The following is a 27,790-nucleotide window of genomic DNA, read 5'->3' on the forward strand; positions in this document are numbered from 1 at the left end:
GCATGAAACAAACTTTTATTGAATTTAAACGTTTCATCATTTAGAAGACTTCAAATAACAGCACAGGCAAACAACACTATAGCACAAAGAGAGAGGTAAATATAGAACAACATTAGGAAGCGTTCACTCCTGCTGAAAAGTTACACTCAAGAAGCATCAGTATTCTTCAGGAATTGCTGTAAGGTAAGCACAGTTCACTCCATTAATTAACTCCATATACAGTTAAATCTCGTTATAAGAGGCACTGTTACAAAAGACACTCTGTTATAAGAGACATTTGAAAATGGTTTGGTTGGTTTTCCTATGTCTGCCATGTTAACAACATTGCATACAAGAGACATGGTTACAAGAGACACTCGGTTACTAAGGACAACTTTTTCAGGTCCGTGGAGTAAATTCACTATTTAGAAGAAACAAAACCCCGGTGTGCTCATGCAATGCATCTGGAACGTACCAACTCGTACATGATGCACTTCAGATTCCCTTAGCTAAATTCTGTTCCATATCAGTGTCCTTTTTGTTGTGTATGTCAGGAACTGAGGAGTGCTTCCCCATGATTGGAAAGTCAAACGGCATCGCATTACTGTTACCTACGAAGCAAATCAAAATGCATGAATGACATCCAGCATTTTTAACTCCTCACTGTTAAAATTTGATCACAAGATGAAAGCTTAGAATCCTGATGTCTTTCTCTTTGTGAATCATCTGAGGGGGACGAGCCTGTAAGCATCTGAGGGTGACGAGCATGTAAGAGTGCCAGAATTTGGGAAGCAATACTCTGCACTCACAAAAATACATATACTAGTATGAATAACTTCTTTAAGCTTTCCTGAACAATTTCCTGTTAATGCGTGTGAATGCATTTATGTACTGATGTGCAGTAAACTGATCAACACAATGATTTTAGAATTTTTGGTTACAAGAGACCTTGCTTACGTCAGGTCCCTTGAGTGTCTCTTGTAACGAGGTTTTACAGTATTTCACATTCACTGACAGTTGCATTCGTCTGCTATTTGAATGCATAACATTTGTTCATTCAGAACAAAATGCTTAGTGTACTCTAATTCCAGCCAAAGAAATCTGCCCTTGAGTAATTCTACCTTTAAAATTCACACCCCTGATGATGACTGTACACAAGCATGCTTGGATGCTTCTAGCATAACAAAAGTGGAACTAACATTCTCATCAATTTATCACAACACGAAATTGTTAAAGTGAAGTTAGTCACTTTCTAGCTGGACATGGTCCAAAATTTGGCTGACAGCATTTGCTAGTACCTGCGAGCTTGCACAGAGGACTCTTCGGTGCATCAAGTTCAAAGGTCCACCTGGAACATAACCACACATAACAATAGTCATGCTTATGGTTCTATGCAACTAAAAGCAGCCCTAGAAAGCCACAGCCCTGCTTGGAAACAGTGACAACTTAACAGTGTGTGTGCAACAGTAAAACTTTCCATATCATGCACAGCTAAAGAAACAGCTACCTTTTAAATGCGAAAAATGAGAGGTGTGCAAATACAAAATTTTTGGTTATGAGGCAAATATGAATAATTAAATGTTGTTTGCTAAGTGAATGGAATGTATTCAAATACTTTTGACTATCAATACATATAGTTTAAATTAAAACCATACTTTTTTTACAGAACACAGCTAAGAAAAGAAACAAACATACAGCACATGCATTTTATTTTACTTGTTATCAGCATGGTTTTGACACCTAAGGCCTACCAAGCAATAAATAAAAGAGGGTGGTATGGTATGGCATAGCTTCCCAGAGCGTGGAGTTTAACATCCCACAACGGTATCACTACGAGAAGTGCCGTAGTGGAGAGCTCAGGAAATTTTGACCACCTGAGCTTCTGTAATATGCACTGACATTGCATAGTATATAGACACCTTGCATTTTCCCTCCAATGAAATTCGGCCGTCAAGCACTAGGATGCAGGATAGAACCTGTGTCCTCTGGCTTGTAGTCAAGTGCCCTAACCACTGAGCCACTGACGTCGCAGCGTGGCTTCGCGGCGGTGGTGGCTCTTGGTTGCCACCAGCACATTAGTTTTATGTAAGGCGTGTCATAATTCTGCACGTGCATTTTTACCAAGCATTGACAACCAATTATGTGAGAGACAAGAAAGTGAATTCCTAGAAGAAAATGCTGCCTGAATAGAAAAGTTATAACATGAATTAATATCTCTTTACAGTTTGAGCATGCATGCAAGCCAATAATTTTCCTGCCAAATCTCATCTCATAACTTACCCTGAGTGTCCATGACAACACCTCCAGCCTCAGCAACAATTAGAGCTGCAGCAGCGATATCCCAAACATGAATTCCAAATTCATACATGGCATCAGCTTCACCACTTGCCACGGAACACATGTCTAATGCTGCAGAACCCATGCAACGCAACCTAGTACAAAAAAAAAAAAGGAAAATGGGAGAAAGGAATGGTCTGTGGTTCAGAATTAACAAATAATCAAGCTGCTACAAGAATAAAAAAAATAAAAAAAAATGCAATGCAATAAATCCATAAAATGCCCTTGCTTGTTTGTTTGTGAGTTCATAGAGTTCATTTGGATAATGTTGACAAAGCCACACTGGCAAGCGCAAAATAAGAATCACGTGCACATGGTGTCAATGCAGTAACAGTTGGTAGGAACGTGTGCCTGAAGCCATGAAAAAATGTTTCAGTGCAGCTTTCAAGGCCTTGTTTTCCAATCCTGCATTGTCTATGTTGGTGTAACATGAATGAGTGAGAGGAGGAAAGGGACGAGAAAGAAGGTGCAAAGGCCACATTAACTGACCAGAACATATTGACACCACTCATTATGTCATGGTAAAGCACCATGCTGACTGTATTCGTGGACAACTTTTTGTGGCTATGCACCCAAAGCTAAACAGCCGAAACGCATCAGCTCACTGCACAACAGAATACAGCCCCTTCATAAATTTGCTGATTGCGCTGAAATATTATGTTATTATGGGAATATTCACATTATTATTACATCAATATTTATTAGCCAGCACAACGTTAGTGCAGTGCATTTTAAATCAGTATAACTATGGGGTGCAAATGGGATGACCGCGCCATCCGCTGGAAGTTTCCCGAAGTGTACGTTGGCTGCTCCTGCTGCGTTTACCTGCCTGCTTCTGTGCACTTTTTCAATGTAACAAGCGATATTCACTAACCGCAAATTTACGTTCACTTAAGCCTGTAAAGGAAGACATTTCTGCATCGTTGGCGGCTCGAAATATATTATTTCAAGTAAAGGCGGAACTGAAACCAAAACTGTAACTGAGGCCAGGTATGCAAGAACTACATGATGTAGTAGTCACGAGTGGCAGCAGAGTAACATAATGCGCTTTCTACAAAAGCTTGGTGCCACTGATGTGTCAATCATGCTGCTTGCTTGCCTTATATAGATGAATGATCAACTGTGCGTGACAATGCATTATGCATGTCTACCTTACACCCCTACCTTCAACACCACACTCCTACCTACACAGTTACTAAACACTCCAACTAGATCAGCAGTTCGGACTTCCCCAGCTGTAATTAAAATTTGTATTAACACAATCGTAAATATAAGTTCAGTTTTTCCTTCCTGCATGCTTCAAGCTATGCATGACATAAATACCGTATTTACTTGAGTAATGAACCCATCTTTTTCAAGAAAAATTGATGACAGTTTTGGGGTAGGGTTCATTATGCGAGAAAAAACTTTATTTATTTTTTTTTTTTTTGCGAGAGCTGTCCACCCTCCCACCCATCAGTCACCAACGAAAACGCGCGGTCAGCCACGATCATGACACCATTTTTTGCTTCAAAAGGCGTTGGCTGCTACACGTGTTCCAATGATTTTGTAGCAGTGGACAGCGCCCACGGGGTCAATCGCGGCATGTACTGAAAACCAGCACGCTTGTGCAACCGGACCAGCCAGCGAGTAGCTGCTAGCTTACCAGTCAAGGGCCCTGACACTGTGCCAAGTTTGCCTCCCCCCCCACCCCCCTTACTGCAAGAGCTTACTTCAAAAGATACATATGCACTGGGATGGTATCGCTGGCTGCGCAGCATTTTGGCACGCTGCCAAAAAGGCACTGTGGGTATGGAGACGAAGAGACGCACTAGTACTGTGTTTTTTGTTTTATTTTTTAATTCTCAGCAGTAAAAGTGGGAATGTAGGAGTCATTCCCTTCACACATGCAGCAGCTCGTGCCACTAAGCATTGGCTGCAGCTCCAAGTAGTTACTGTAATTGTATTTAGGCACATTGTTTGCAGATGTCACACACCAGCATTTCAATAGTAGATATATACACTGGATGTGCCTCATAAATATTCAAACTCTGAATTCTCTGCATGAAAGACTAGGTACATTATTGTAAAAGAAACACAAGTATTTCTGCTGTTATTACATTGATATCAGCTAACCAAGATAAAACAGTTAAATGTAGAGAAAACAGCTTCAAGCAGGTGAATAAAAATGAACTTTAAGAAAGCCATGGGGTAATACTACTACTGAAGAACTCTGGTAGTAGCTTGAAGACATTGTTATGCTGCTTAGAGGAGTTGGAGTTGAAGGAAGAAGAGGAGGAAGACGCGTGCAGACCGATCTGGGCTCTGAGGCTCTTGCAATCAGCTTTCATTCATAAAGCCTTTACCTGTATTTAAACCATTTCATCCGCAACATTTGGTGGAGGTGCGGGGTGAAACTTTAGATCCGGTTGGCCTGTGCTCAGCTTCTGTTGGGCTTGGTGATGAGTGCTACAGAACAGAACTTATTGTGTTGAGACATGCCACGCATGACATGATCTTGGGTGTTGACTTTTTGCGCGAGTGTGGTGCTACTCTAGACTTCAGTGCCGATGAAATTTCTTTGAAGCCGAACGTTATCCCCGCATTAGTGGATAACATGTCCCAGTGTCATGAAGGAGTTCTCTCCCCGAGGGAAGCTCTGCTGCTGCCTGTGATGACTGCAACATTTTTGCCTGTGAAATCATCAACACATGTCGTGGGCAAACAGTAATAGTCGTCGAGCAGATGTCTCGAACGGAGTGATGCCACGCGCCGCTGTGGACACAGTGGATGGCTGCGTACACCTCAGGACTGTCAACGTGCCAGAAGAGCCTGTTCATATTCCTTCTAGTTTGGCACTCGCGAGATTTGAGAACCATGTGACCCACACCACTAGAACTATTTCTGATTGCAGAGGAGCTGCGAAAGGGAAGTTGGAATATTCTGCTGAGCTTGAGTGTATGGTCAACAAACCACTCCTGTCCAGTGACCGCCGTACACTGCAAGACGTTTTGACCATTTATGCCCGAGTGTTCGATTTTGCTTCCAACGAATCGGGTAGCCATTTCCTAGCCTCTCGACTACAGCATAAAATTAACACAGGAAATACATCCCCTGTTCGCCAAAAACCTTACGGAGCTTCCCCGGCAGAACGCAAGATAATTCAAGAACAGGTGGATGAAATGGTGCAGAAAGGAATCACGCGAGAATCTTCCAGCCTGTGGGCCGCACCTGTGACCCTAGTGCGAAAGAAAAGCAATTCTTGGTGATTCTGCGTAGACTACCGTCGTTTAAATGCGATAAAAAAAAAAACAACGTATACCCGTCACCTTGCATTGACAATGCACTCGACTGTCTGCATTCAGCGTCATATTCCTTCTCCGTTGATTTGCGATCTGGCTATTGGCAAATTCCTCTGCATCCATCCAACCATGACAAGACTACTTTCGTAACACCAGATGGTTTGTACAAATTTAACCTGATGACATTCGAGCGATTTATGGACACTATCCTCCATAGCCTAAAAAATATGTATGTGCTATCTGGATGATGTCATCATTTTCGGCAAGACCTTCTAAGAGCACAATGAGAGACTCCATATTGTTCTTGAATGCATCGGCAAAGCGGTACTCATTTTGAACTCAAAGAAGTGCCATTTTGGAGACCGACGGACTCTAGTTATTGGCTTTTTTGTTAACAAGGACGGTATCAGGCAGGATTCACAGAAGGTCACTGCAGTACGAGACTTCGAAACTCCCCTCACCCTTCGAAGCTTCCTCGGACTCTTTTTTTATTTTTGTCGCTTCATTGCTGGCTTTGCACCCCCCCCCCCCCCCCAAATTGCCCACCCCCTTACTTCTCTCCTGCATAAAAAATTCGCAATTAGTGTGGATCCCCAAGTACGAATCCTCTTCCAACCTGCTAAAGTCTTCTCCAACCTCAGCACTACTCCTATGCCACTTTGGCCTAACAAAACATGTTGCTAAGCTAGTTGGTGAAGCATGTTTTCGTAAAAAGATATTCAGCGCTACACAAAGACACGGACACTGGAAGAAAACACAGGATGGGCGCTGACTCCAACTAATTTTATTGAAACAGTTTCATCCCACATTGGTACACCAATCAGTGAACGAGAGCGCATGCGTATAAGAAATTACTTGCCAGATTAAGAAGAGCAGATACATTCTATCATCTACATTCTACATACATTCTATCGCCTATAGTGAAGCACTGAATATCCTTTTACGAAAACAGTCACTTTGACCCTTCAGCTATGACAGAGATATACACAGATGCAAGTTGCGTCGATCTTGGGGCGGTGCTTGTCCAGCTGCATAGTGCTGAGTAAGTTGTTGCCTATGCCAGCTGCATGTTAACAAAATGTGAGCGCAACTACACAGTAAATAAATTGGGGTGCTTCGCAGTTGTGTTCGCTGTGCACAAGTTCTGACCATACCTATATGGACGCCACTACACTATCTTACCAACCATCATTCTCTATGCTGGCTCATCGGACTCAGCAATCCATCTAGTCGTCTGGCGCGCTGGGCATTACACCTACAAGAGTATAACTTTGGTGTCACATACAAAAGTGGCCATCACAGTAATGCAGACTGCTTGTCACGCCACCCATTGCCAACTTCAGTCAACGATGAAGACGGTTTCGAAGGGTGTTTAGCCTTGTTCGCTTCGACGTTTCCAGTATGGTGACATTTAGACGAGCAGAATGCAGCAATCTGTCACTGCAGCCTCTTATAGAAGAGGCAGAAGGGGGAGCAGATTCAAAGCCATTTACCATCACAGATGATATTTTGTTCAAGAAGAACTACTCAGTCAACGGTGCTACCCTGCTTTTGGTCGTCCCGAAAAGTCTCCGCACCCAAGTATTGCACGCTATGCATGATAACACCACATTTGGACATCTAGGCTTTTCTCGTACCCTGCAACAAATTCACCAGCATTTTTATTGGTCGCATAAGACAACCAAGCAGTATGTTGCAACATGTGAACAATGCCAATGACTTAAAGCACACATTACGACGCCTGCCAGTCCTTTGCAGCATGTCAGACCACCTGCACCACCTTTTGAAAAGGTTGGAATGACCTGCTTGGTCCTTTTCCAAAGACTTTAGAGGGCTGCTGCTGGGTTATTGTCTGCGTAGACTATCTCACCAGATACGTGGAAACTGCTGCTCTCGTTACCGAAAAGGCTGCTGATATTTCGTCATTCCTTCTATACTCTGTTATTTTTTGCCATGGCCCACCACATGTTATAATAAGTGATCGTGGATGGCAATTTACTGCTGATGTCGTGAAAGAAATGCTCCGGCTATGTGGATCAGATTACCAACACGCCACACCGTGTCACCCGCAGACTAGCGGTCTCACCGAGCGCATCAACTGCACCCTGACAACCATGTTATCCATGTGCGCCTCGTCTGACCATTCCAACTGAGACGCAGTGCTACCGTATGTCATGTACGCTTACAACAAGGCAAAGCATGAGGTTACGGGGTATTCTCCCTTCTATTTGTTGTATGCCAGAACTCCCCGCGTTTTCCACAATATCATCTTCCCATTTTCCCAAACCGACAACGCGTCGGTTGCCCAGATACTATGCCGTGCCGAAGAAGCCCATCGTACAGCCCGCTTATGCACACTGGCCTCTCAAAGCCGCACGAAAGGCTACTACGACCTGCATCATCGTGCAGTGATTTACTCTCCTGGAGACTTTGTCTGGCTTTGGACACCTACCCGCAAGTGAGGATTGTAAGAGAAGTTTCTGTACAAGTACGATGGCGCCTTCGTTGGACCAAATGAATGACGTGAATTACGTCGTCGCCAAAGACACAGCGGATAACCATCGTTCCTACAAAACACAAGTTGTTCATGTGGCTTGCCTGAAACGCTGCCATCATCGATCGGCCTTAGATTCTCGAGGATAAGAATAGTCTGCTCCGGGAGAAATTGTTACGCTGCTTAGCGGAGTTGGAGTTGAAGGAAGAAGAGGAGGAAGACGCGCGCAAACCAATCTGGGCTCTGAGGCACTTGCAATCAGCTTTCACTCGTAAAGCCTTCACCAGTATTAAAGCCATTTCATCCGCTACAATATGGCATCTATGAGGATGTTTTGCTATCGTGCAGACCAAGCTGCCAAAATCCCATCATTCAGTTCTTCAATGTAGCTCAAAGGTGCTACATTTCAAGTTACAAATGCTCAATTTCCAGAATTAGAGTTCTAGCTCGGCATCATTTCAGGTAATTTAAAAAAAAAAGCAAGTAACCATTAAATGGGGCAAGGAGTTACAAATGTAAGCAAGGAACAGTTAAACCAAGGATCTGTATGAAGCATACATGAGCAGTTATTTGCTCCAAATTTAACATGCTGACAGAAATAAAAGGTCCTAAAGGTGCTTCGACTTGCTAATTGTCATTAATCAAGAAGTACAGTGCCACCACTAGCACAAACACTCTCAATAACTTGTTGGTTTTAAATTTTGCACCAGCCACTACTAATAGAAACTTGAGCCCTGTGTATTCCATCACATTCCTCCACCTCCCAGAAAAAGCAAAAACACTTAGAATTGTTGCTAAGGCATGGCTACCACAGGTCATGAAAGTAATTGCACTGACAATGCCAATGACTATAGAAAAGAGTGGTGAAAGCATGTTGATTGATGTGCTGATGTGTTGTGAAAAAAAACGAACTATACATAAACATATAATACATATAATACATATAATATTTTCTTTTTCTTTTGTTTTGCCATGTATGTATAGCTCTTCCATTAGATACTGCACTAAACATGCTTCCTGTCAGTCACTTCATATGCTGACAGGTCAGCCAAGTGAAGGAACGCCACATGTAGCACACATAAAAAGTAACTTCACACAGACACTCATACAGAAAAAAATATGCTAATGAGCACTTAGCAGTCTATATGCACTCCATGACTTAAATATATGCACATACATTCAGGTACTATTTGTGAAACGGATTCCACAGTAACAATCAAAATTTACCAACCTTGAAGTGCACATTGTGAATAAAAAGCCTTTAATAAAACAAGCAATATGCAGTAGAAGTTCGATGATACGAATTTGAAAGGGTAGCAAAAAATATCCTTGTCACTCAAAGCTCTCATTAATCAAAACAAGAATGAAACCTGTATGCTGAAGCTTAGCAAATTCATTCACACAAATCTGTTCATGCCTAAGGGCAGTTACTTATGGCCATGCACAGCCTTCTAAAATGTTTTCGTGGTGCGTACCGCACTACTGGTGATTAGAGAGTCAGTGATGTGCAGGCTGCGCACCCCCGCTCATTGCTCGCGGTGCACACTGCGCAACTAGCAATTAAGGTGCCGATGATCTGAGGGTACTGCTTAGTGTTCAAGGGTGCAATCACCGCTCCTATGTTTGTATCATCCACAGTGGCCTGGAAGTGTGTTCAGATAACTGAAATTCTGCACACTGTACACAAAGTACCTGGGCCAGAAAATTTAACAAATTCATGTTATCTCAAAATTCATTGCAGCCGCAATCACATCTGGATTCTACTGCAGTTTAGTAGATAATAAATACTACTGTACATGCAGCAAATCATACCCCTGTGCCTTCTTCATGAGGTTATGCATGTTCCTGAAAACAAACTGCATATGGCCAGCTTCCCTGCTGCTTCCAACTTCACTTATAATCAGGGCCTTTGAGATTTCTGGAAAAAAAAAATAGAGAGAGAGAGAGAGAAGAGAAAGAACAAGAGATGTAGACAGAACAAATTAAGCAACAATATGTATGTAAAATGGCGACCTTTAATGCAGCAGCCAGAATTGAACCGGTGCCTTCCAGACTGGTAGTAACACCATTTAATCACTGAGCTACCATCTTTCTCAGATGCTTTTTCACATTGCATTATTTCTTAAGTTGTGATTCATGGCAGTTTTCACCATGGATTGCCCTAAACATACATGCTTCTTTTGACATGGTATAAAATGTAACTGTTGTGAATGTGTTAATTCAATTCAGAAAAGTGCATATTGTCAACTAGTTGGCTCTGCACAGTAAAGATGAAGTTAGTGCAAAACTTGGACTAAGGCCATATCACATTTTAAAGATATGCCTCACCATGTGAATTTATATTGTGTGGTAAAGCATCCGCAAAACGCAAAGGTTCAGCATACTCGAAGAAAGGAGAGAGCATGTGGAAGCAAGAGAGAGAAATATGCATAGGCGTTACAATGACATGACACCAGCCCAAAATAAAACTAAGAGGCTAGTGATGCACACAGTAGTGTCTGAAACGACGTGACTCTCCGATGCGATTGCCCGATGATAGCGGAAGCATGGCATGAACTTAAGAGAAGTGAAACTGAAATTATGGTGCTAGGCTGTATTTTGGCAACGAGAGTCTTCCAATCACCATTGCGCCTGCCATAGTGCGCATGCCTGAGGTATTGATCAGATATTTAGGGGCCGCATGGCTGCGCTTGTGTGGTTGTCACCGAGTAATTGCTCCCTTAGTATAGTAAAACTGACATTCGAGCTAGTTGGTAAAGCATGTTGGAAAATTAATAGCGTACATAAGACAGGGACAAGGAAGACAACACCAAAAGTGCTGATGGAAAAGTTTTCGACCGCAAGGTCGATCTCGGGGCAAGTTCCTGTGGAAGATTGTTCCAGGTGCATTGTGGAATGTGTTGATGCAACGATAAGATCTGATGCTGGAACAAAGAGCAAATGTTGCTTCAAGCCCTTGGTAGAATTTTTGACAGCTAGCAAACAGCGAGTGGTAGTTTTGGACAAAGAGGGGTATCTTGTTGTTTTGCCCGAGGCGTTATTCAAGGATAAGGCTGAACATGCGATCATGGACAATTTTAGACCTGTAAGGTCAAAGCAGCCAAGGTAAAGCAGCAAGCTTGCTTTGGATCTTTTGACACGTCTGAACCTGCAGCATTTATGCTCCAGTGTGAAAAAGAGTGAAGGCTTAAAGTTTGAGGTCTTTTTTTCGGCCAAAACACATAAGGATGACACACCATTCTGTGTTATTGTCACTGAACAGTCGACTTGGCAACATGTTGTCTCAGGCTTCCTACTAAAGCACCTGAAGAGTCTTGCCTTGGTGGACCCTTATCAGACTCTCAATTCTTTGGCCGCTGTTGATTATCTCAGGCATTACAACCCAAACAGAGTGTCTGCCTTTAGTATTGATGTCAAGGATCTTTTATATTCCCTCCCGCATGACAGGTTGTTGAAATTTGTTAGTGATTGTATTACCGAAGATAACGATGAACAACGCTTTGTAAATTCCTGCGGCAATGCTTGTGGTGTTGTCTTTCTTGTCCCTGTCTTGTGTGCGCTGTTAATTTTCCAACTCCCTTATTATGACTGAGGTATGCGGGCACTACTGTTACATGTTTTCAAGGGTGGAGAAGACTTTTTGGACGGTCGCTGGCTTTGTAGTTCATACCTCAATGTTATCCCCTTTCTGAATTAACTCACGTGAACCTGCCAGTCTGAATTAACAAGCGTTCGACTTGACTTACATTGGCTTACACGAGCCTCGGCTGGGATCGCGTTTCTAGTTCAAGTTATCTGAATGCCCAAATAAACAGGGGTCGAATTAACGAGGTTTTACGGTACCATGAAACTTGCAGCACCTCTATAGAAAAGAACATATATAAAGTAGGGAAAAGGGTTGAGATGAAACAAAGTGCTGAGGTCTTCTGAAGGTAGTATAGTAGCGAGTCTTCAGCCCTGGCTATTTTCGCACACATGAAATGTTACGCTTTTCACACGCAGGCGTAGAGAGACAGAGTCGGCCAGTGTAAGCTAGATAATGAGGCAGGGAGAGACCTTGTAATCTTTTGGTCAAGTATAACTGATAGCAGCGCCGGGTGAAAGTAAACATAGGCTGTGTATGCTCCTAATAAAAGGTAAGGAAGTGCACATCTTAGAAGAAATGTGTCCGACACCTATGCAGTTGTGACACGTCATCACAGGTAATGCAGGTTTCAGCTAACCTTGCACATCTCCATAGTGTGGCACTAAGAGACCGACTGCACATTTTATGGTAGAAAGTGGCGGCACAAAATAAACGACGACAGGGCAAGTGCTTGTCTTCTTTTTCGTCCTTATTCCTTCGGCGCTGCCACTTTCTACAACGAATCACAGACTAGCGCACACCAAGTTATTAATTAATGCCATTTCTCCTACATTGGGTTCTTTCCTTCCACAATCAGCGCTTGTTCTGTGGTCTATGTATCATCTCCTGTATGCCTGTTTCTATTGTGCTGCCACTTTCTACGATGAATCACCGGCAGTTAATAATCTATGCAAACTTTATAACTGCTCAGGTAGATCAACATTGTACTACTCCAGTGGAATGGTCAACTACACCGTTTACACGGAGCTACAGTACAATTCTAGAATGGGTAAACCGAGAGCTAGCTGAAGAGAATCAAGGTACATCAGGGCTAGTGCTTTTTGGGGCATAGATGATCAAGGCTGGCAAATGGCTAAATGTAGCACAGGAAATCTACTCTGAGTTGAAGAGAAGCCTGTGCAGGAACCGCTGATGAATGCAGTCAATGTTAGCCTGAAGGTTATTTCGTCCTGCTGCGACACAACTGGCTGGAGAAATGTAAAACTATAATGAATAGATGTGTTGAATGGAGACGTTTTGTAGTATCAAGGAATATATTCAAGAGGATTGGCCCTAGAATATTAATTTGCAGTATGTTGACAGCACTGAAATATAGTAGTGTAGATAGTGCTAAGTGCAGTGACATATGTTTGCTAGAAAAAACTGAATCAGCTGTTTTTGAACCTCCTCTACAGCATAAAGGGCAACTCCAGAGGTTTTCCTGAAATTTTGAGTTGATAGCCATGACCAATTCTAGTCCCCTCTCTCCACCACAACAAACCATTTTTCAAAATGCCATGTGGAACTATTTTAAAACAGAGGAAACAGCAAACTGAAATAGAAGCTCAGTCCTTGGCCAGGGTAATGCTATGCATGATACATTGATGAAATTATAAACATTACCAGAAAAACACTTGTACGCACATTAACTGGCTGAAGTAGTGAGTGTAAATGATCAGTACTTTCATAACATGTCTGAGGACATAATAAAACATCAAAATTTTGTAAGTTAAGCGAGAAGCAGGAAGTAATGTATGAGGAATGTTTGTGCCGCCAAAAATGCAGCATGATACCCATAAAAGTGACCTAACTGAAGCCACGGAAAGGGCAAATTTTAAAATAGATTTTTTTTTTAGGAATAAAATGTCTCAAGGCTGCCAAACCTGGTGGGTGGAAATAATTAGGAATAAGGGAGAAACCTTGAGGACAAGTTCCATTAGGATATGGTAGCCTCAATAAACTATTGTGCTCCCCTTTATGAAGCATTCTTGGGCCTAAAGTAATAAATATTTTGTGTAATTTATCCAATTGACCATTAAGCAGAATTTAAAAATTACTCAGAGTTTAAGAAATACTCTGGCCTGAACCCAGATGCCAGCAGCAAACAAAATGCAATTGGTTTCGCCTGTCTGCAGTGTATCAGTTTGGCTTGGCTCAAATTATGGGAAATATCCGGAGAGCAAGAGAGGGCATGTATGTTTACTGCTTGTTTCAGAGAAGGTGAACCAGAATTTAACAATTAGTTGCTTTGAGATTTTGGAGAAAGACGGGGACATATTTATATGCAGTTTTAACTTAGAAGCGCAATACCTATATTGACGAACAGGAAGGCCATATTGGCTCGCAAACGGTCCTTGTCAAGATCTGCCAACCAGGTGCGTCAGGTAAAGGGAGAGTGGTTTGGATAGCGGCGGAAGGTGAGGTACTTAGATGGCTTCTGTGGCTCTCTTATACTAGTGTTGGTGAGCACAAGAAAAGGTGAATCCTGAAGAAAAGGTGAACCTTTTCAAACGGCATTTTTTGTTTCCATCATTGTTTTTCTTGATGAGAAGTATTTTCCGCTAAGTACTATCTTTTGGCCTAATGAAAAACAACTTGTCAGTTTTCCTGCACAAAACAAGGTGATAAATTTTGTGTAGAGATGTGTGAAATTATGTACAAAGTGTCACAATTGATGGAAATAGCACCGAAATGGCGGGACTTTTCAAAGAAGCACCTGAAGGATCGTGCAAATAATTTCTATTTTGAAGGTGCACATTGTGTTTCAAACTGTGAACAAAATTTGATGTCATTACTTTTGTCAAAATATATACGCACAAGAATGGTGAACAACTTGCTACCCTACTCATTGTTTCTATTATTTGCTAGACCAACTATTTGGCATAAAGCACCTCCTTATTAGTGACATGAGAAATATGACATTAACCTGAAACAAAGATATCACATGCAGGTGCAGCACACTCAGAAAATATGGTAAACACAGTGAGCCAAGGGGCTAACTAGTAGGCTAGTGAAATTATTTCTAGCAGTTAATGTTTACACTTAGCCACCTGGTTGCAAATGGAAATTTCTAGCTTGCCGTTAGTAAATGCCATATCAAATTTAGAATGGCATTGGCGCCAACGTCGACATAGCCGGTAGGCACATACTGGGCTACCCTATCACAACTGGCGCTAGCCAACCTGGGACACAAGATTCTGCTCAGCCTCCCGCAACTCGCCATGGTCATCCAGAATATGTATGACCTGAACAGCCTGGTGAATGACAATGTTAGGATCTTGAGAGACTCCTTATCGCTGCTGAGTCTTACACATAAAGGCCAAGATTAAGTGCACCAGAGATGGGGTTCCCTGGGTGGGCACCCTATTGCAAGCATTGTGAACGGTACTGCTTTGGCATCTGGAGAGTGAGGTAGGCAGCGCCAGAAGAGGAGAAGGTGGAAGTGCAAGGTGAAAAGTAGAGGAGAAGGGTTGGTGATGCATTGTGGGCAAAACATCACAAGCATACCTCAAGCATGTAGGAGTTGGTAGGTAACATAGATCGCAGGCATGGAGGCGGTATAGGGAGCTTGCATGAAGCGATGCATGCTGGGTAGTTCACTTCATTATGCAATTTACCACAGAATATGCCTGAAAAAGCTAATTTTCTTGACTTTTGAGTTCTTTTGCAGATGCACCTTACTTTGTTTGATTTCTAGAATATTTTTGTGCACTTTCTTTTTGTCTTTTGAAAAAACATGAAGAAATAGGAACTGACTACTATGAGAACAAAAAAATTTGATTAAAATGTCAAAATTTCACCTTTTCGTACCTTCTTCTAGGATTCATATTTAAACAAAAGTAATAGTTGGTCTAATTTGCAGCGCATCATAAGCATGATGCATTTTATACTTACAAAAGAAGTTTGATAGTTACTCGTCAAAAACTTCATTTTTAAAAAATTTTTTGTTACAGTGGAATTTCGATATAATGAAGTCTTACATGCAGCCGCAAATTTTGTTCAATCGCGAATTTCGTTATGTTGAGGTTGCTATGTTTTAGCCACCCAAATGAAGTAACAGGTTCGTGGAACACTGCTAGGAACACGTAAATAATGAATTCAGGAAATAAGCATGAAATTCTAGCAATAATAGTGGTAACAAGGGCACTGGAAGTTAGTTTGTATATCAGGAGCACATAATGAGTAATAACAAACAGATGCAAAAGCACAATTTTTCTCCACTTGCGCGAAGAGCGAGCACATTGCCTAGTACTCAAAGCCGCCGCCAGATGTCGCCATTGGTATAATCATCATCATCATCCAACGTTTGCAAATGGAGACGAGAGTTAATATGAGTCTCTAGATCATCTGATCTAGGGATTTTACCGGGGACGCTGTCGTATTATAGTGAACTAGTCGTATGTCTGTATCGCCCACGCGGGCGCGGCTACCTTGGGTGCGGCAATCTTTGTTCAGGCTTCACATACGCATACCATATTTACTTTCATAAGAGCCCACCTCTGACTTTTGCCGCCGAGAACTTAAAAAAAAAAAAGAGAAAACGTCAGCGCGTCCCTCTGTTTTGCACCACCGCTGTCCAGTGTATTTCTTGGCAGCACGCGAAGGTGCTGCGCAGCGAGAACAGCCCGGTGTGTCTGTCATTGTTAGCTTGTTAGCTTTAGTGGTGGGGCTGGTGGGGTAAAAGGGGAGGGGGGAGGAGGGGTTCAACCTGCCTAGAGAGGAGTGCCTGCAGTGGCCTGCTCGGCTTGTCCCACTGTGCAAGCTTGGTTTTCAGTATGTTTGCTTTATCTGCTTTATCACGCAGCGATGGAGTGGGCGCCGTCTGTTACCTCAAAATTATTGGAACGTGTGATAGCAGCACCTTTTGTCGGGAATGAAGCAAAGAGCCGGTGTCATGATTGCGGCTGACCGCATGCTTTCTTTGATGATTGATGGCTGGGATGGACGACTTGTAAAAAAAAAAAAAAAAAAAAAAAGAAAAAAAAAAGTGGTATATCGTATTTAGCCAGATAAGGAGGCGGTGGCCGTGTCTGGCTTGGCATGGGCATTCCCAGCTCGAACAGCGCATGAGCAGCACTCGCCATCTTCCCCCCCCCCCCCCCTCTCCCAGGTCATGGGTTAAAAAGCACTGACCAGTCACCAATAAAGGTCTTCTATTCCTGCTCCCTGGATGGATTGTCTTTTTAGTAGCTGTGGCGCGACACAGCAGAAAGAATCTCAACTTTCCCCGTATATTGAGCCCTCTCCTCAAACTCGCGTGGATTTTTCTTGAAAAAACAAAAACAAAAGTGGATTCATTACGCGAGTAAATAAGGTATTTCCGGTTAGCGGGGCGACACAGCAGAAAGAATCTCAACTTTCCCCGTATATTGAGCCCTCTCCTCAAACTCGCGTGGATTTTTCTTGAAAAAACAAAAACAAAAGTGGATTCATTACGCGAGTAAATAAGGTATTTCCGGTTAGCGCTTTTTCGTTTTGACTGGCCAGTTATGCCATGGCATGACGCGTCCTAAAACTTCCACACCGTGGGTTTTGTATGCACTAAATGGATTTTGTTTCGCTCGCAAATTCCAGAGTGCTGGCAAAACTGATGTGCAAAAGGGCAGATGTAAAATGCGGTGTGTCAGGGCTGAAGTTTTAGTTCTCATTCGATTGTCAAGGTAGCCACTGGTACATGCATGCGATGTGCGAGGACTTCGTTAAGTCGAGAGTGCGGTATAAAATTACTTCATTAAATCGCAAAAAAAAATACATGGTTTTCAATGGGGCAGAAATCTGGAAATAAAAAAATTTCGTTACATCGCGCATTTCGTTACACTGATTACATTGAGGTTTGTTACATCGAGGTTCAACTGTACTAGGTTTTACTTAAAGAGACACTAAAGACATCCAAAGATGGTATGAAAATCTAATAAACTACATTTGGTGACACTGTCGCCGCATATCCGGCAGCAAAAAATCGAATAATTGCTGAGGTATTGCGATAAGAAGTTGAGGTTTTTTTCTTGTTCCCGCCGGTCGAATTCAAACTGTGCCCTCCGACTATGTAGACGGAGTTGAGTGACGCACACTATGACGTAAGCGGAGACTCCGTGATAGCTAGCGAGCCGTCGCGGCCCGCGGCGTCGCATCCCTCACGGGCCAACATGGCAACAGCGTACTCGCAATGACGGCCACAGCCGAAATAAATAAAACGATGGAGAGAGTAATTTACTGAGCGATGGGCCCATAAAGGAAGAAAAAAAAAACAGAGCGCTTGTGATGCAAAATACTTTACATGTTTCTCAAGCTTTTGCGCTCCTTCTTGCACTGTGTGTAAACAAACTGAGCCCTTGGTCATCGCAACGCTTCCCGACATGTTTACATACAAATAAGATTTAGTTACCAGCAAAATAGTGTCCTCGCTTCTGCGCTTGTCAGTTTTGAAGCTTCGTCGCACTTTTTTCCTTCAAGGTTTGTGCTACAGCTCCGTGTTCAGCGAAAATTACGTCCACGGTAGCAGAACATGACCGAAGTGCCGGCGCCACTACATTTGCCAGCGCTGTGAAATTCCACATGTTAAAATGCATCCAGTGCAGAATATAGTGCACATAGGCATCCAGAACATTAGTTGCAAGACGTGAGAGCAGGTAGCATGCGCCGATGGTCAAGAAGTTGTAATTTTTAGACCGGCAGCAGAAACACTTTATTGTATGGGGCCATGACATAAAAAGCAGGAATATTTCTAAGGTCGCGGCATAGCCGAGCGGTTAGTGCTGAACGTTATGGAGCAAGCAGTAGCGAGTTCAAATCTAACCGCTACTGGTGTTTTCTTTTTTTTTTTTCTACAAATCGATTTTTTTTTTACCTTTTGTAATGTATTTCTGGTGATTCGTTATTTTTAGTTTTTACTTTTTACCCGAGGCCCTTTTTTTCGCCGGGCGACGAGCGCAATATATCGACGCTCTCCTTGGTATGAGCGGCAAGTATGCCCCTTTTGTTTACAGCGCCTGCAAATAGCACGCTGAAGGTCTTGTTGACGCAGTATGTTGGTCAGATGTGCCATGATTTAGTGAACAATTGAATGATAATGCGTTTTTCCTTCGGTACTTAGCATATGCATGCTTTTCGTGGCGTACCTAGCTGCAGTCGAGCGGTCAGGTCGCAGTCGAAGCGGCGATATGTTGGCGCAGAAGTGTGAACGGAGGAGCGTGTCGGCGGCAGCGGATTTCGCTCGCTCGTGCTTCCGAATGCTCAAATGGGAACCATCAAGGCGCATCTGCTGCTCCAAGCTTGTAATTCAGGCGCTGCAGGTCCAAACTATCCGAGTGCGCACGAAATGCCTGAGCCGAAACGTAACCAAAACTCTGTGGAGCCTCCAAGTATATTTTTGTATTTGCCTTGCAACGTTTACGTTGTCTTTTCGCCGTCGTTTACGTATGATAAAAGTGTGTTATTATATTCGAGAAAAAACCTACGACCGCATTCAAACGGGCAACGTAATTTGCATTTGTCAGCCTCCGTGATCCCTAGCGCGTCACGTGATTTGTAGTTGCGCGTTTCGGCTGTGGCGGCGATACCTGTATTTCTGTTATTCCTCTTCACTACCTTATAACAGCTCTGTTTTCAGTAAGAGTGGATTTTTTGTAATCAGGAATTGGCATTCTATCGATGCAAGCCCACTTCAGTTTTCTCTTTAGTGTCCCTTTAAGATGGTGGCCATGGGCGTAAAAAGTTTTTTTCACCAAAAACAAGTTGGAGTAATGCTAGTTATAATAACACAATAGGCCATGATCTTTAAAAAAATACTGAAGATGGTCGTCCGCACAGCCTAGACGAGATGTGTGTGTGTGTGTGTGCGCGTGCGTCTGTGTGCGTGCATCTGTGTGCATCAAAATGCCTATACAGTCGAACCCGGATATTTCGAATTTTGGTTATATCGAATTCACGCAATATCCCCGTGAAAATACCATGTAAAAGTATAGGAAAGCCGAGTCATATATCGAACTCAATTTCACTGGTCGTTCGATATATCGAACTCCGCATCACGCATTGGACGGTGCGCCTTCCCCAAAGATGATCGCATCACCCTCTGCCGTTTGCCGCGTGAAATTTTCAAGCCACGCATGGAAGAAATAAGAGGGCACAGTTAGGTGACGGCTGGTCTACCAAAGGCACGCGCATCTGCTGTGGTCGCTGCCGCGCGCCAGCACGTGACGTTTGCAAGCCATGTGCGTGAAGGAACGAGAGGGAACCAACGCAGCCATGGTGTTCAGGAGAGGGGAAAACGCGATGAAGCGAAGCGCAAGCGTGTGCACACTCTTCTGTCAAGCTTTATCTCTCCCCTTCCTCTTCGTTTCCCGGCCTTTGTTCGCAACAGCATGCACTATGCATGTGCGGACGAGCCAGCTCAGCCCGTGGCAGATGCTTTCTCTACTGTGTGTCATGAACGCTCTGCGCGCGGCGGCTGACAACGACTATTTTTATTTTTTTTTTTTGCGGGAGTCATTTATTTTTGCCGTCGCGCTGAACGTGTTAAAATTGGTTCACAGGAAGGGAAAGGCGCAGTAACTGTCACACTTGCTCTGTGGACACCCGACCGCGCCGTAAGGGAAGGGAGGAAGGTGGGAATGAAAGTGGAAAGAGAGAAAGAGGAGCCGTAGTGGAGGGCTACGGAGTAATTTCGACCACCTGGGGATCTTTAACGTGCGCTGACATCGCACAGCACACGGACGCCACTTCGTTTCGCCTCCATCGAAACGCAGCCGCCGCGGTCGGGTTCGAACCCGGGAACTCCGGCACAGTAGTCGGGCGTCTTACCACTGCACCACCGCTGAACGTGTGGCGTAGCGTATGCTATGGCGGTTGCGGACGTTAAGAAGCACCAATTGTTTTTTTTTTTTTCTTTTGCGGGAGTCGTCTTTGCTTGTGCTGAACGTGCGGCAGAGCGTAAGCTATCGACAGGTTCTTTTTTTGTTTTGCGAGAGTCGTCTATTCTTACATCTATAGTGCGCGGTCAGCTGCGATCATGACACAGACTTTTAGCATTGTTCACTTCAAACGGCATTTGTAGTTATCACGCTTTCCAGTGATTTTGTGGCAGCGGACTACGCCCGCCCCAAACGCGGCGTGATGAATCGAACCAAGCTTGTGCAATCAAGCCATCACCGGCACTCTGCCGAGTTCGCTCCCTGCCACCGCAGGATCTATGAAAAGTACAGTCAAAAGATAAACACGCCGTGACGTTATCAGTGTAGAACACTGTATCGCTGCGTAGCATCTTAGCGCACTGCCAATAAATGAGCTGTGGACGTGACGGTCAAAACGGAGGAACATGCCACCAAACGCTTTTTTTTTCTTTCAAATTCGCGGGGGCAAAAGTGGGAGGTGGGTTCATTATGCGAGTTGGTTGACTACGCGACAAATACAGTATCATTTTTTATGATTGCAAGTGGCATCTCAAGCCGATTTCTGTATATCGAATTATCGATATTGCTACGGCGCGCGCCGAGGAGCGCTGGGGGGCGCCAGAAAAAGAAGAGGCGCGGGACGAGCGCGAGACGAGCGCGCGGCGCCAGCACGATGGTTAGAGAACAAAAAAAGAGCACCGGGGAAAGTGGTGTTTGCCTGGTGCCCTCCGTTCTTCTGTGTCTATCTCTAGGCGGGCACAGCGTCCCACAACAATATATCGAACTATTTCACAATCTCCTTCGAGTTCGATATATCCGGGTTCGACTGTATTTGCTGAAACAACTGCTGTGTGTATGTGCATCTGTCCAATATGCATGAAATACAGAGCTGGCCATGTGCTATGCAATGCCAATGCACATAAAAGAACCTCAAGCTGCCTAAATTTAATCAGGAGCCCTCCACTGCTGCACCACTCACAGCTCAAAGTACTTTGGAAAGTAAAAAAAGAATTCACAATTTTTCATCGGCACCATGTCTGTGGCATGCCCTGCACCCATGTCGATGTGTCGTGTGCTTACGGATGGCATGGATTATGTTGAGGCTGTTGGTGCTGCTCCATCGCCGCTGCAATGTGTGTGAATAACCCAAGATGCAAAAATTAGCCTAATGCTAATTTCCTGATGAGGTAAATATCAGTATTAACTGTTTGAACAAAATGCTTAACCAGTACTGTGAATGCCCTTCCTAACATCTCAAGGTTGTTGTGCACTTTACATCTTTGCTTCGCATGTGCGAATTTAGAGATCCTGGCACGCTTTGCATTTCTGTTCGGCTGCATTCTTACCTTGCACAAGAAGAACTTTCGTTTGGGCTAATTGGTTTATAGCTGATGTTGATTCTGAGGATGGCGCGAAAAGGGCAAAGACAAAGAAGGCGCCTGTCCTGTTGTTTTCGTGTTCCTTCTTTGTCTTCATCCTTTTTTCGCCGTCCTCAATATCAACATCATTACCTTGCACGCTTTTCAATTTGCAAACCAAAAAATTTAGAGGGACACCATATGTTGGCAATGCGACACTGCTGATGTCTTTACAGAAAGTTTTCTGTACTTTCATGGCTTTTTCTTACGGTCCCTTAGATGTCTGCATACCAAACATCTAGAGCCATTGGAAAAATTTCAGAGTGCCAAGAAGGTCCCATCTTGTGCTAGCAACCAGAATTGGTGCACTCGTGAAGCTTCCGAACTATTCGAGGTGTGCCTTTGATGCAGTTACATGCAAGCCAAAGGTAGAGAAAATTTCAAATGCAGCAAGAACATTTGCCTATGCTACTGCCTTGAAGAGTTAAACTGCTACTTGAAAAACTGTAAATTTGCGAAATTCGTGACCTAAGCATTTATGAAATGTGGAGTGCCATTTTTCGCGAGGACATTTGCAGTTCGACCAACGAACTTTATCAATGAACCATACAGCCTACTATCCTGTTGTTATTATGGCGCTGTTTAAGTCATTGTGGTATCTTTGTTTTCCTAGATTACCATAAGATAAACCATGTCGAGCGATTCCCAGTGGTGACAGAGCTGCTGACAAACTATTACCACACGTGCGCGTGCGCGCACACGCACGCACACACGCACACACACACACACACACACAAACACACACACACACACACACACACACACACACACACACACACACACACACACACACACACACACACACACACACACACAGAGAGAGAGAGAGAGAGAGAGAGAGAGAGAGAGAGAGAGAGAGAGAGAGAGAGAGAGAGAGAGAGAGAGAGAGAGAGAGAGAGAGAGAGAGAGAGAGAGGCAGACAGACAGAAACTAGTGCATGCATTCTTATCACCTTCAAGGAGCTTACTGCTTTCCAGTGCACCAAGACATGCAACTGGATTCCTAGGGGTCAACCATTTTTTTTGTGCCTCATGACATTTTTTGTCGTGTTGCAACAAATTAGTCCTGCATTTTAATGCATCGACATAAAACAGCTTTGCTGTACCGGGGACATTATTAAAGCACTGACCCTAGTCCAGTTTTTAGCTGGCTGAATTCCTATCAATATTTCTACAGTTTATTAAAGGTGTAAAAGAGAGCACCAAACAGAAGCAGTACTTAGGGGGTATCTTGCAATATTATTATTCATAGCGAGTGAAGAAACATAAGCATGCTTCAATTTGCAGCATCTGGCTGGCTGAACAGTGTAAAAAACATGAGCTGTCTGTGTGCTTGGCTTGATGGACTGCATGTGGACAACAAAGTGTAAAGCTGCAAGGCACATTCTGAAGATCCAGCAAGACATTTCCAGAAATGGAAAGTCATAATTGGCCTGGTTGTGACATATGCACTCAGTAAATTATGGGCACTGCCCCACTAAGAAACAAGCCATATGACTTCAGCAGAAGCTAGTATTGTTTGTTTGCCTAATTCTAGTTTAAAACAAACAGGAAAACTGTTGCCATCTATGCCTAACTCCATCAAATGCCTAAAATGAGGTCAAGCAAGCCAGACGAGAAATAGCTACTCCCTCACTCGTCATTCCATCGCAAGAAGTTTTGCAAAAAACCATATATTTAAACATTGCTAAATTAAAATCTACTGCTACGATGGCCATCTTGTATGTGAAATTGTACAGTCCAAGTAACAATTCATAACATTGCTAAATATTATCACAGCTGTATATATTTGACATTGATATGCTTTATGATTATGCAAGGCAATTCACATATGAGCAGTTGGAATGAACTCTTACCTTTTTGCCCAGAAACTTTCAGCTTGCTGCCATTGCAAAAGGCACCATGCCCTTTGATTGCCGTGTACATCCTCTCCTGTACTGGATTGTATACAATGCCCAGTGCAACCTATAATGGGTTGAAAGTGCAGCCATTTTGATAAAAGCACACACAGCATTGCAGAAAGGAAACATTGAAACAAATATGGTATTACTTGTTACAATGCCCCAGGCCAAGGCACCCATAACCATAGTATGTGGCTGCATAGTGACACAGTGATTTCTGTCGTATCAAGAAAGAACTTCCCTATAACTCATGGCCTCAAAAAAAAAAAAGGAGAACAAATAAAGAAGAGCTGTTTCACCAATAAATGCCTGTAACCACTCTCCTGCCAAAGGTGCATGCATTGGCCTGGGAGTTTTGTAAGAGATGGTAGATGATGATGTGCACTGTATAGGCCATGAAGGAATGTTTGCCTGCACAAAATAGTCTATAATAAAGTAAATTGTACTCAAAGGTAAGAACACATGCAGTGAGAGAAGCCTAAACAGTTTTGAAGACATGAAGACGCCCGAGTTATTGGCATCAATACACAGCTGGCAGATATACCTAACTTATTAGAATCTAAGCCGACAGTTTTTTTAAAGAACATTAGGCTTAGAATCAGGGATTTAAAAGTATAATTCATGATACATGATGACAACTGATTGAAGCTAGAAAAGTTTAACAGAAGGTGAAGTCCCCATACAACACCATCAGAAGAACACTGTGGCCGTTACTACTCCTAGCCATAGCAGACAGTAGTACTTGAGCTCTGACTTCATGCAGAAATTCCATGGGCCATCAAGCTTCATTCTACCATGAACTACAGCCTGCACACTCTGCACAATATGAACAGCGCTCGAAAGTGCATAAGGTGTGAGCACAATGGTCTTGGCTAATAAATGTTGTTTGAGTTTTGTAATGTCTTTCTCAGTTTCCTCATTTTTCAGTCGGCTCACAATTGAATAAAGAATTTCCTTTTCCTGGCCTCCAAAGTTTAGATGCCAGCTCATATTCGAGGCCAGCCTAGATTCTAGTAAATACAAGTCATTTTGAACTGTGTGCGGAATTCTTTCACCAATATTGCTATAATGTACCACATCTGCAGCCCAAACAGGAGCAACCTGCTTTTAATTTCTTACTTTCCTAAACTTGTACTTCAAGTGGGACGTATTTCTTTGCCAGTTGAAAAAGGAAACAAGCTATATTTCAAGAATATCCGAGAAGGAGTCTTTTCAAGTAATAATTCATAAAGTGTAGCTAATTGGTGTGTATTTATGTATCCCCTCGTGCAATTATGCAGTCACGGTGCTGGAGGAAATGCGAAATAAATAAGTTTGGACCAATTTATATAACTAACAAGCATGGCTTCCTACTGGTATCAAGGCATGAAATGCCTTACTTACACAAACTAGAGCCACTTAATTACAGCCAGAAGAGTAGAAATGAGGTAACCATTAATTTTACCTTCCAAAATGCACATCTCACCCAGCTGTAGGGAACCTATATTTAATATTATTATTATTTTTTTTTTTTGCACTATACACACACCCAACGAGCTCTATTCATACTATTGCTTTTTAATGTCTTGGACCCTTTACAACTTCAGAAATATCCTAAGACTACATCATCTCAACAACTCCCATACTGAAATGTGCGAACTGGCTGTGGCATAAGAGGATTAACATCCAAAAGTGACTCAGGCTATGAGAGATACCATAGTTTCGGGTGAAGATAATTCTGAGCACCTGGGGTTCTTCAACATGTACTGACATCACACAGCACACAGGCGCCTTGCATTTCGCCTCTGTTGCCCCCACAGTTCGAGCCCTTTGCTATAGGCAGCAGTAGAATGTGATGGCATTACTTAAATAAGCCCTAAAATATAAAAAAACTGTGCTAAAACTTGAATCAGTGGGCAAGGAAAAGGGATTGATTGAGGGTGCGAGACAGAAAGCAAACAAGTGAATGAATGTCGATCGATCAGTGATCAGCTAACAATGCCTAAACACAAGGAACACTTCTATAACCCATACAAAAGATGTTCTAGACTTTAAAGTGTTTTATTCTTTCTTTTTTTTTTCACTCATCAGCCTAAAAGACTTGTTCAAGATCAAACAGCCTTCAGCATAAAACTTTACAGGACTTTAATTGATCTCAAAATGCAGTAGTGTTGTTGTCTAGTAACTTGCATAACCATTTGCTTAAAGCGCAATTTCTATTTTTTTTTTTTTTTTTTTTTTTTTACGTCTAGGCATTTTAAAGAAACGTTTGAAAGAGGTACCTTGGCAGCATGACGCAGAAAAGGTTCGATATTCATTATGTATTCTGATGCAGCATAACCGCCATCAATGCAAATAACCGTAACAGCCCGTTGTCACGGGACATCAAATTGATGACATGAAAATAAGAACTATGATATAGCTGATAATTTACTGCTTTTAAAACAATTATACTTTATTCTATCCATCGGCAGTCAAGTTCAGAATTATCAAACGGCGACAGTAAACAAATTCCACAGGGGGTTAAGTTAATAACCCCGCCACTCTGTAAAACAAAGTTTCGCTACAAGATTTGACTGCGCAACGAAAGTTGTGAAGCGTGATTAATAACTGGACATCACCTCTTTCTGAACAGCAAGTGCGACAGACACTGCAACAACCGGAAACCTGGAGGGTGAGAATGACAAAAGATACAGATCGAGTTCGCACTTGCATTTAATGCACATATTGTTACATGCATTGTGGCATAAAATGAAACATTACCCATGCACAAAATTTGTGGTCCCGTCTATTGGATCAATGATCCACGTCGGATCATCGGTAAGCTCGTTTTTGACACCAGCAACCGCAGACTCCTCTCCGATGAACCTTGGAAAAGGAAAAAAAAAAAAAAAAAAAAAAAGAGGGCGTGGAGAGAGGACGCTATATCTGCAGTGACTCTGAATGTTAGATCTAATGAAAACCACTATCGCTCGCGCTATTTGCTGAAGCCTGTACCGGTACGTATATAAGCTTACTTGTGATTAGGAAACTGCTCTCGAAGTTTACCAATGAGCAGCTGTTCAACTTGCTTATCGTACTGCGTAACCAGATCACTAAATTCCGACTTTGTGTCAACTTGTTTTCCTTCGCCAAGTGCCTTTCGCACAACCTGTTACAAAGATTTGAGACATTAAAACGCACCAGTTACTCCCAATTCAACTTTCACATACATGCATAACGAAAGTACTTTACCATTCCAGCTTCCTTAACGAGTTCCAAAGCTCTAGAAAAATATAGCTGAATGTCGTGATTAGCAGACATGCCTGGATGGTTTTCTTAGCTGCAGCACGCAAGTACAATGAGCCCGGTAACGCAGATAATGCGATTAAACTCCTACACGAAACTACCGAAACCAACGAAAGAGGTCGACTAGGGCCGATGCTGCTGATGGTAGATGGCGCCGATTGATGTCGATGCCCCGTGCCCCGGGTGCCTCGGGCGCCGCGGTAGATAACCACCATATGTAGGTAGGCACTCTAGCGATTCTAGTTCTAGGCCGCGGAAAGTCAGGGCCACTTCCGTCCCGTCTAATTCTCCCAAGCGGGGCCGAAAGGAGAAAAGAAAAAGCTGGGAGGAGGACTTTTCCCTCTCGCCTAAATTTTCCCCTCGCACTGACGGCGCCGCCGACTGCGCTGCGTAGCTAGCGTAGCTTGCTCCGTCCTCGCGTGAACCGCTGTAGCCGTTACGACTCCGCTCGTTTTGAATTAGAACAGTCGTCTGCGTCGGTCGTCGGCGTAGTCTAGCGCTGTGAATTCTCTGCGTGTTGGCTTATCGGCCAAAGTCGCGATTTTTCGTCGCGGTTCTTTTACTCTGTGCATCTCATTCCTGCTGGCTCTTCGCCCCTTCG

General features: G+C 43.1%; 1 protein-coding gene across 2 annotated transcripts; it reads right to left on the reverse strand.

The window, feature by feature from the left end:
- On the reverse strand, window positions 1-27,422 carry LOC146205771 (inositol monophosphatase 2). 2 transcript variants are annotated; one of them, XM_084590447.1, is made up of 9 exons: window positions 27,136-27,422; window positions 26,919-27,052; window positions 26,665-26,769; window positions 26,523-26,568; window positions 23,878-23,986; window positions 9,904-10,009; window positions 2,260-2,411; window positions 1,278-1,327; window positions 1-176 (listed from the first exon to the last, which is right to left on the reverse strand). In XM_084590447.1, exons 1-9 carry the CDS (start codon window positions 27,202-27,204, stop codon window positions 147-149), a joined length of 801 nt encoding a protein of 266 aa, XP_084446573.1. In that variant the 5' UTR covers window positions 27,205-27,422; the 3' UTR covers window positions 1-146. The 2 variants fall into 2 exon arrangements, with proteins under 2 accessions (XP_084446573.1, XP_084446572.1); XM_084590446.1 differs by having other exon boundaries at window positions 1-1,327; window positions 27,136-27,420.
- Between the last annotated feature and the right edge of the window lie 368 nt (window positions 27,423-27,790).

Source organism: Amblyomma maculatum, chromosome 1 (genome assembly GCF_055883805.1).
Source record: "Amblyomma maculatum isolate TAMU_Amacu chromosome 1, ASM5588380v1, whole genome shotgun sequence".
Lineage (NCBI taxonomy): Eukaryota > Metazoa > Arthropoda > Arachnida > Ixodida > Ixodidae > Amblyomma > Amblyomma maculatum.

Excerpts from the sequence above, each read along its gene's own strand:
- LOC146205771 (XM_084590446.1), bottom strand. The coding sequence starts at position 27,204 with ATGTCTGCTAATCACGACATTCAGCTATATTTTTCTAGAGCTTTGGAA. Across the intron at positions 26,569-26,664 it reads ACCACAAATTTTGTGCATGG|GTTTCCGGTTGTTGCAGTGT; the intron begins GTAATGTTTCAT and ends CTCACCCTCCAG. Across the intron at positions 1,328-2,259 it reads TGTTGTCATGGACACTCAGG|GTGGACCTTTGAACTTGATG; the intron begins GTAAGTTATGAG and ends GTTATGTTCCAG.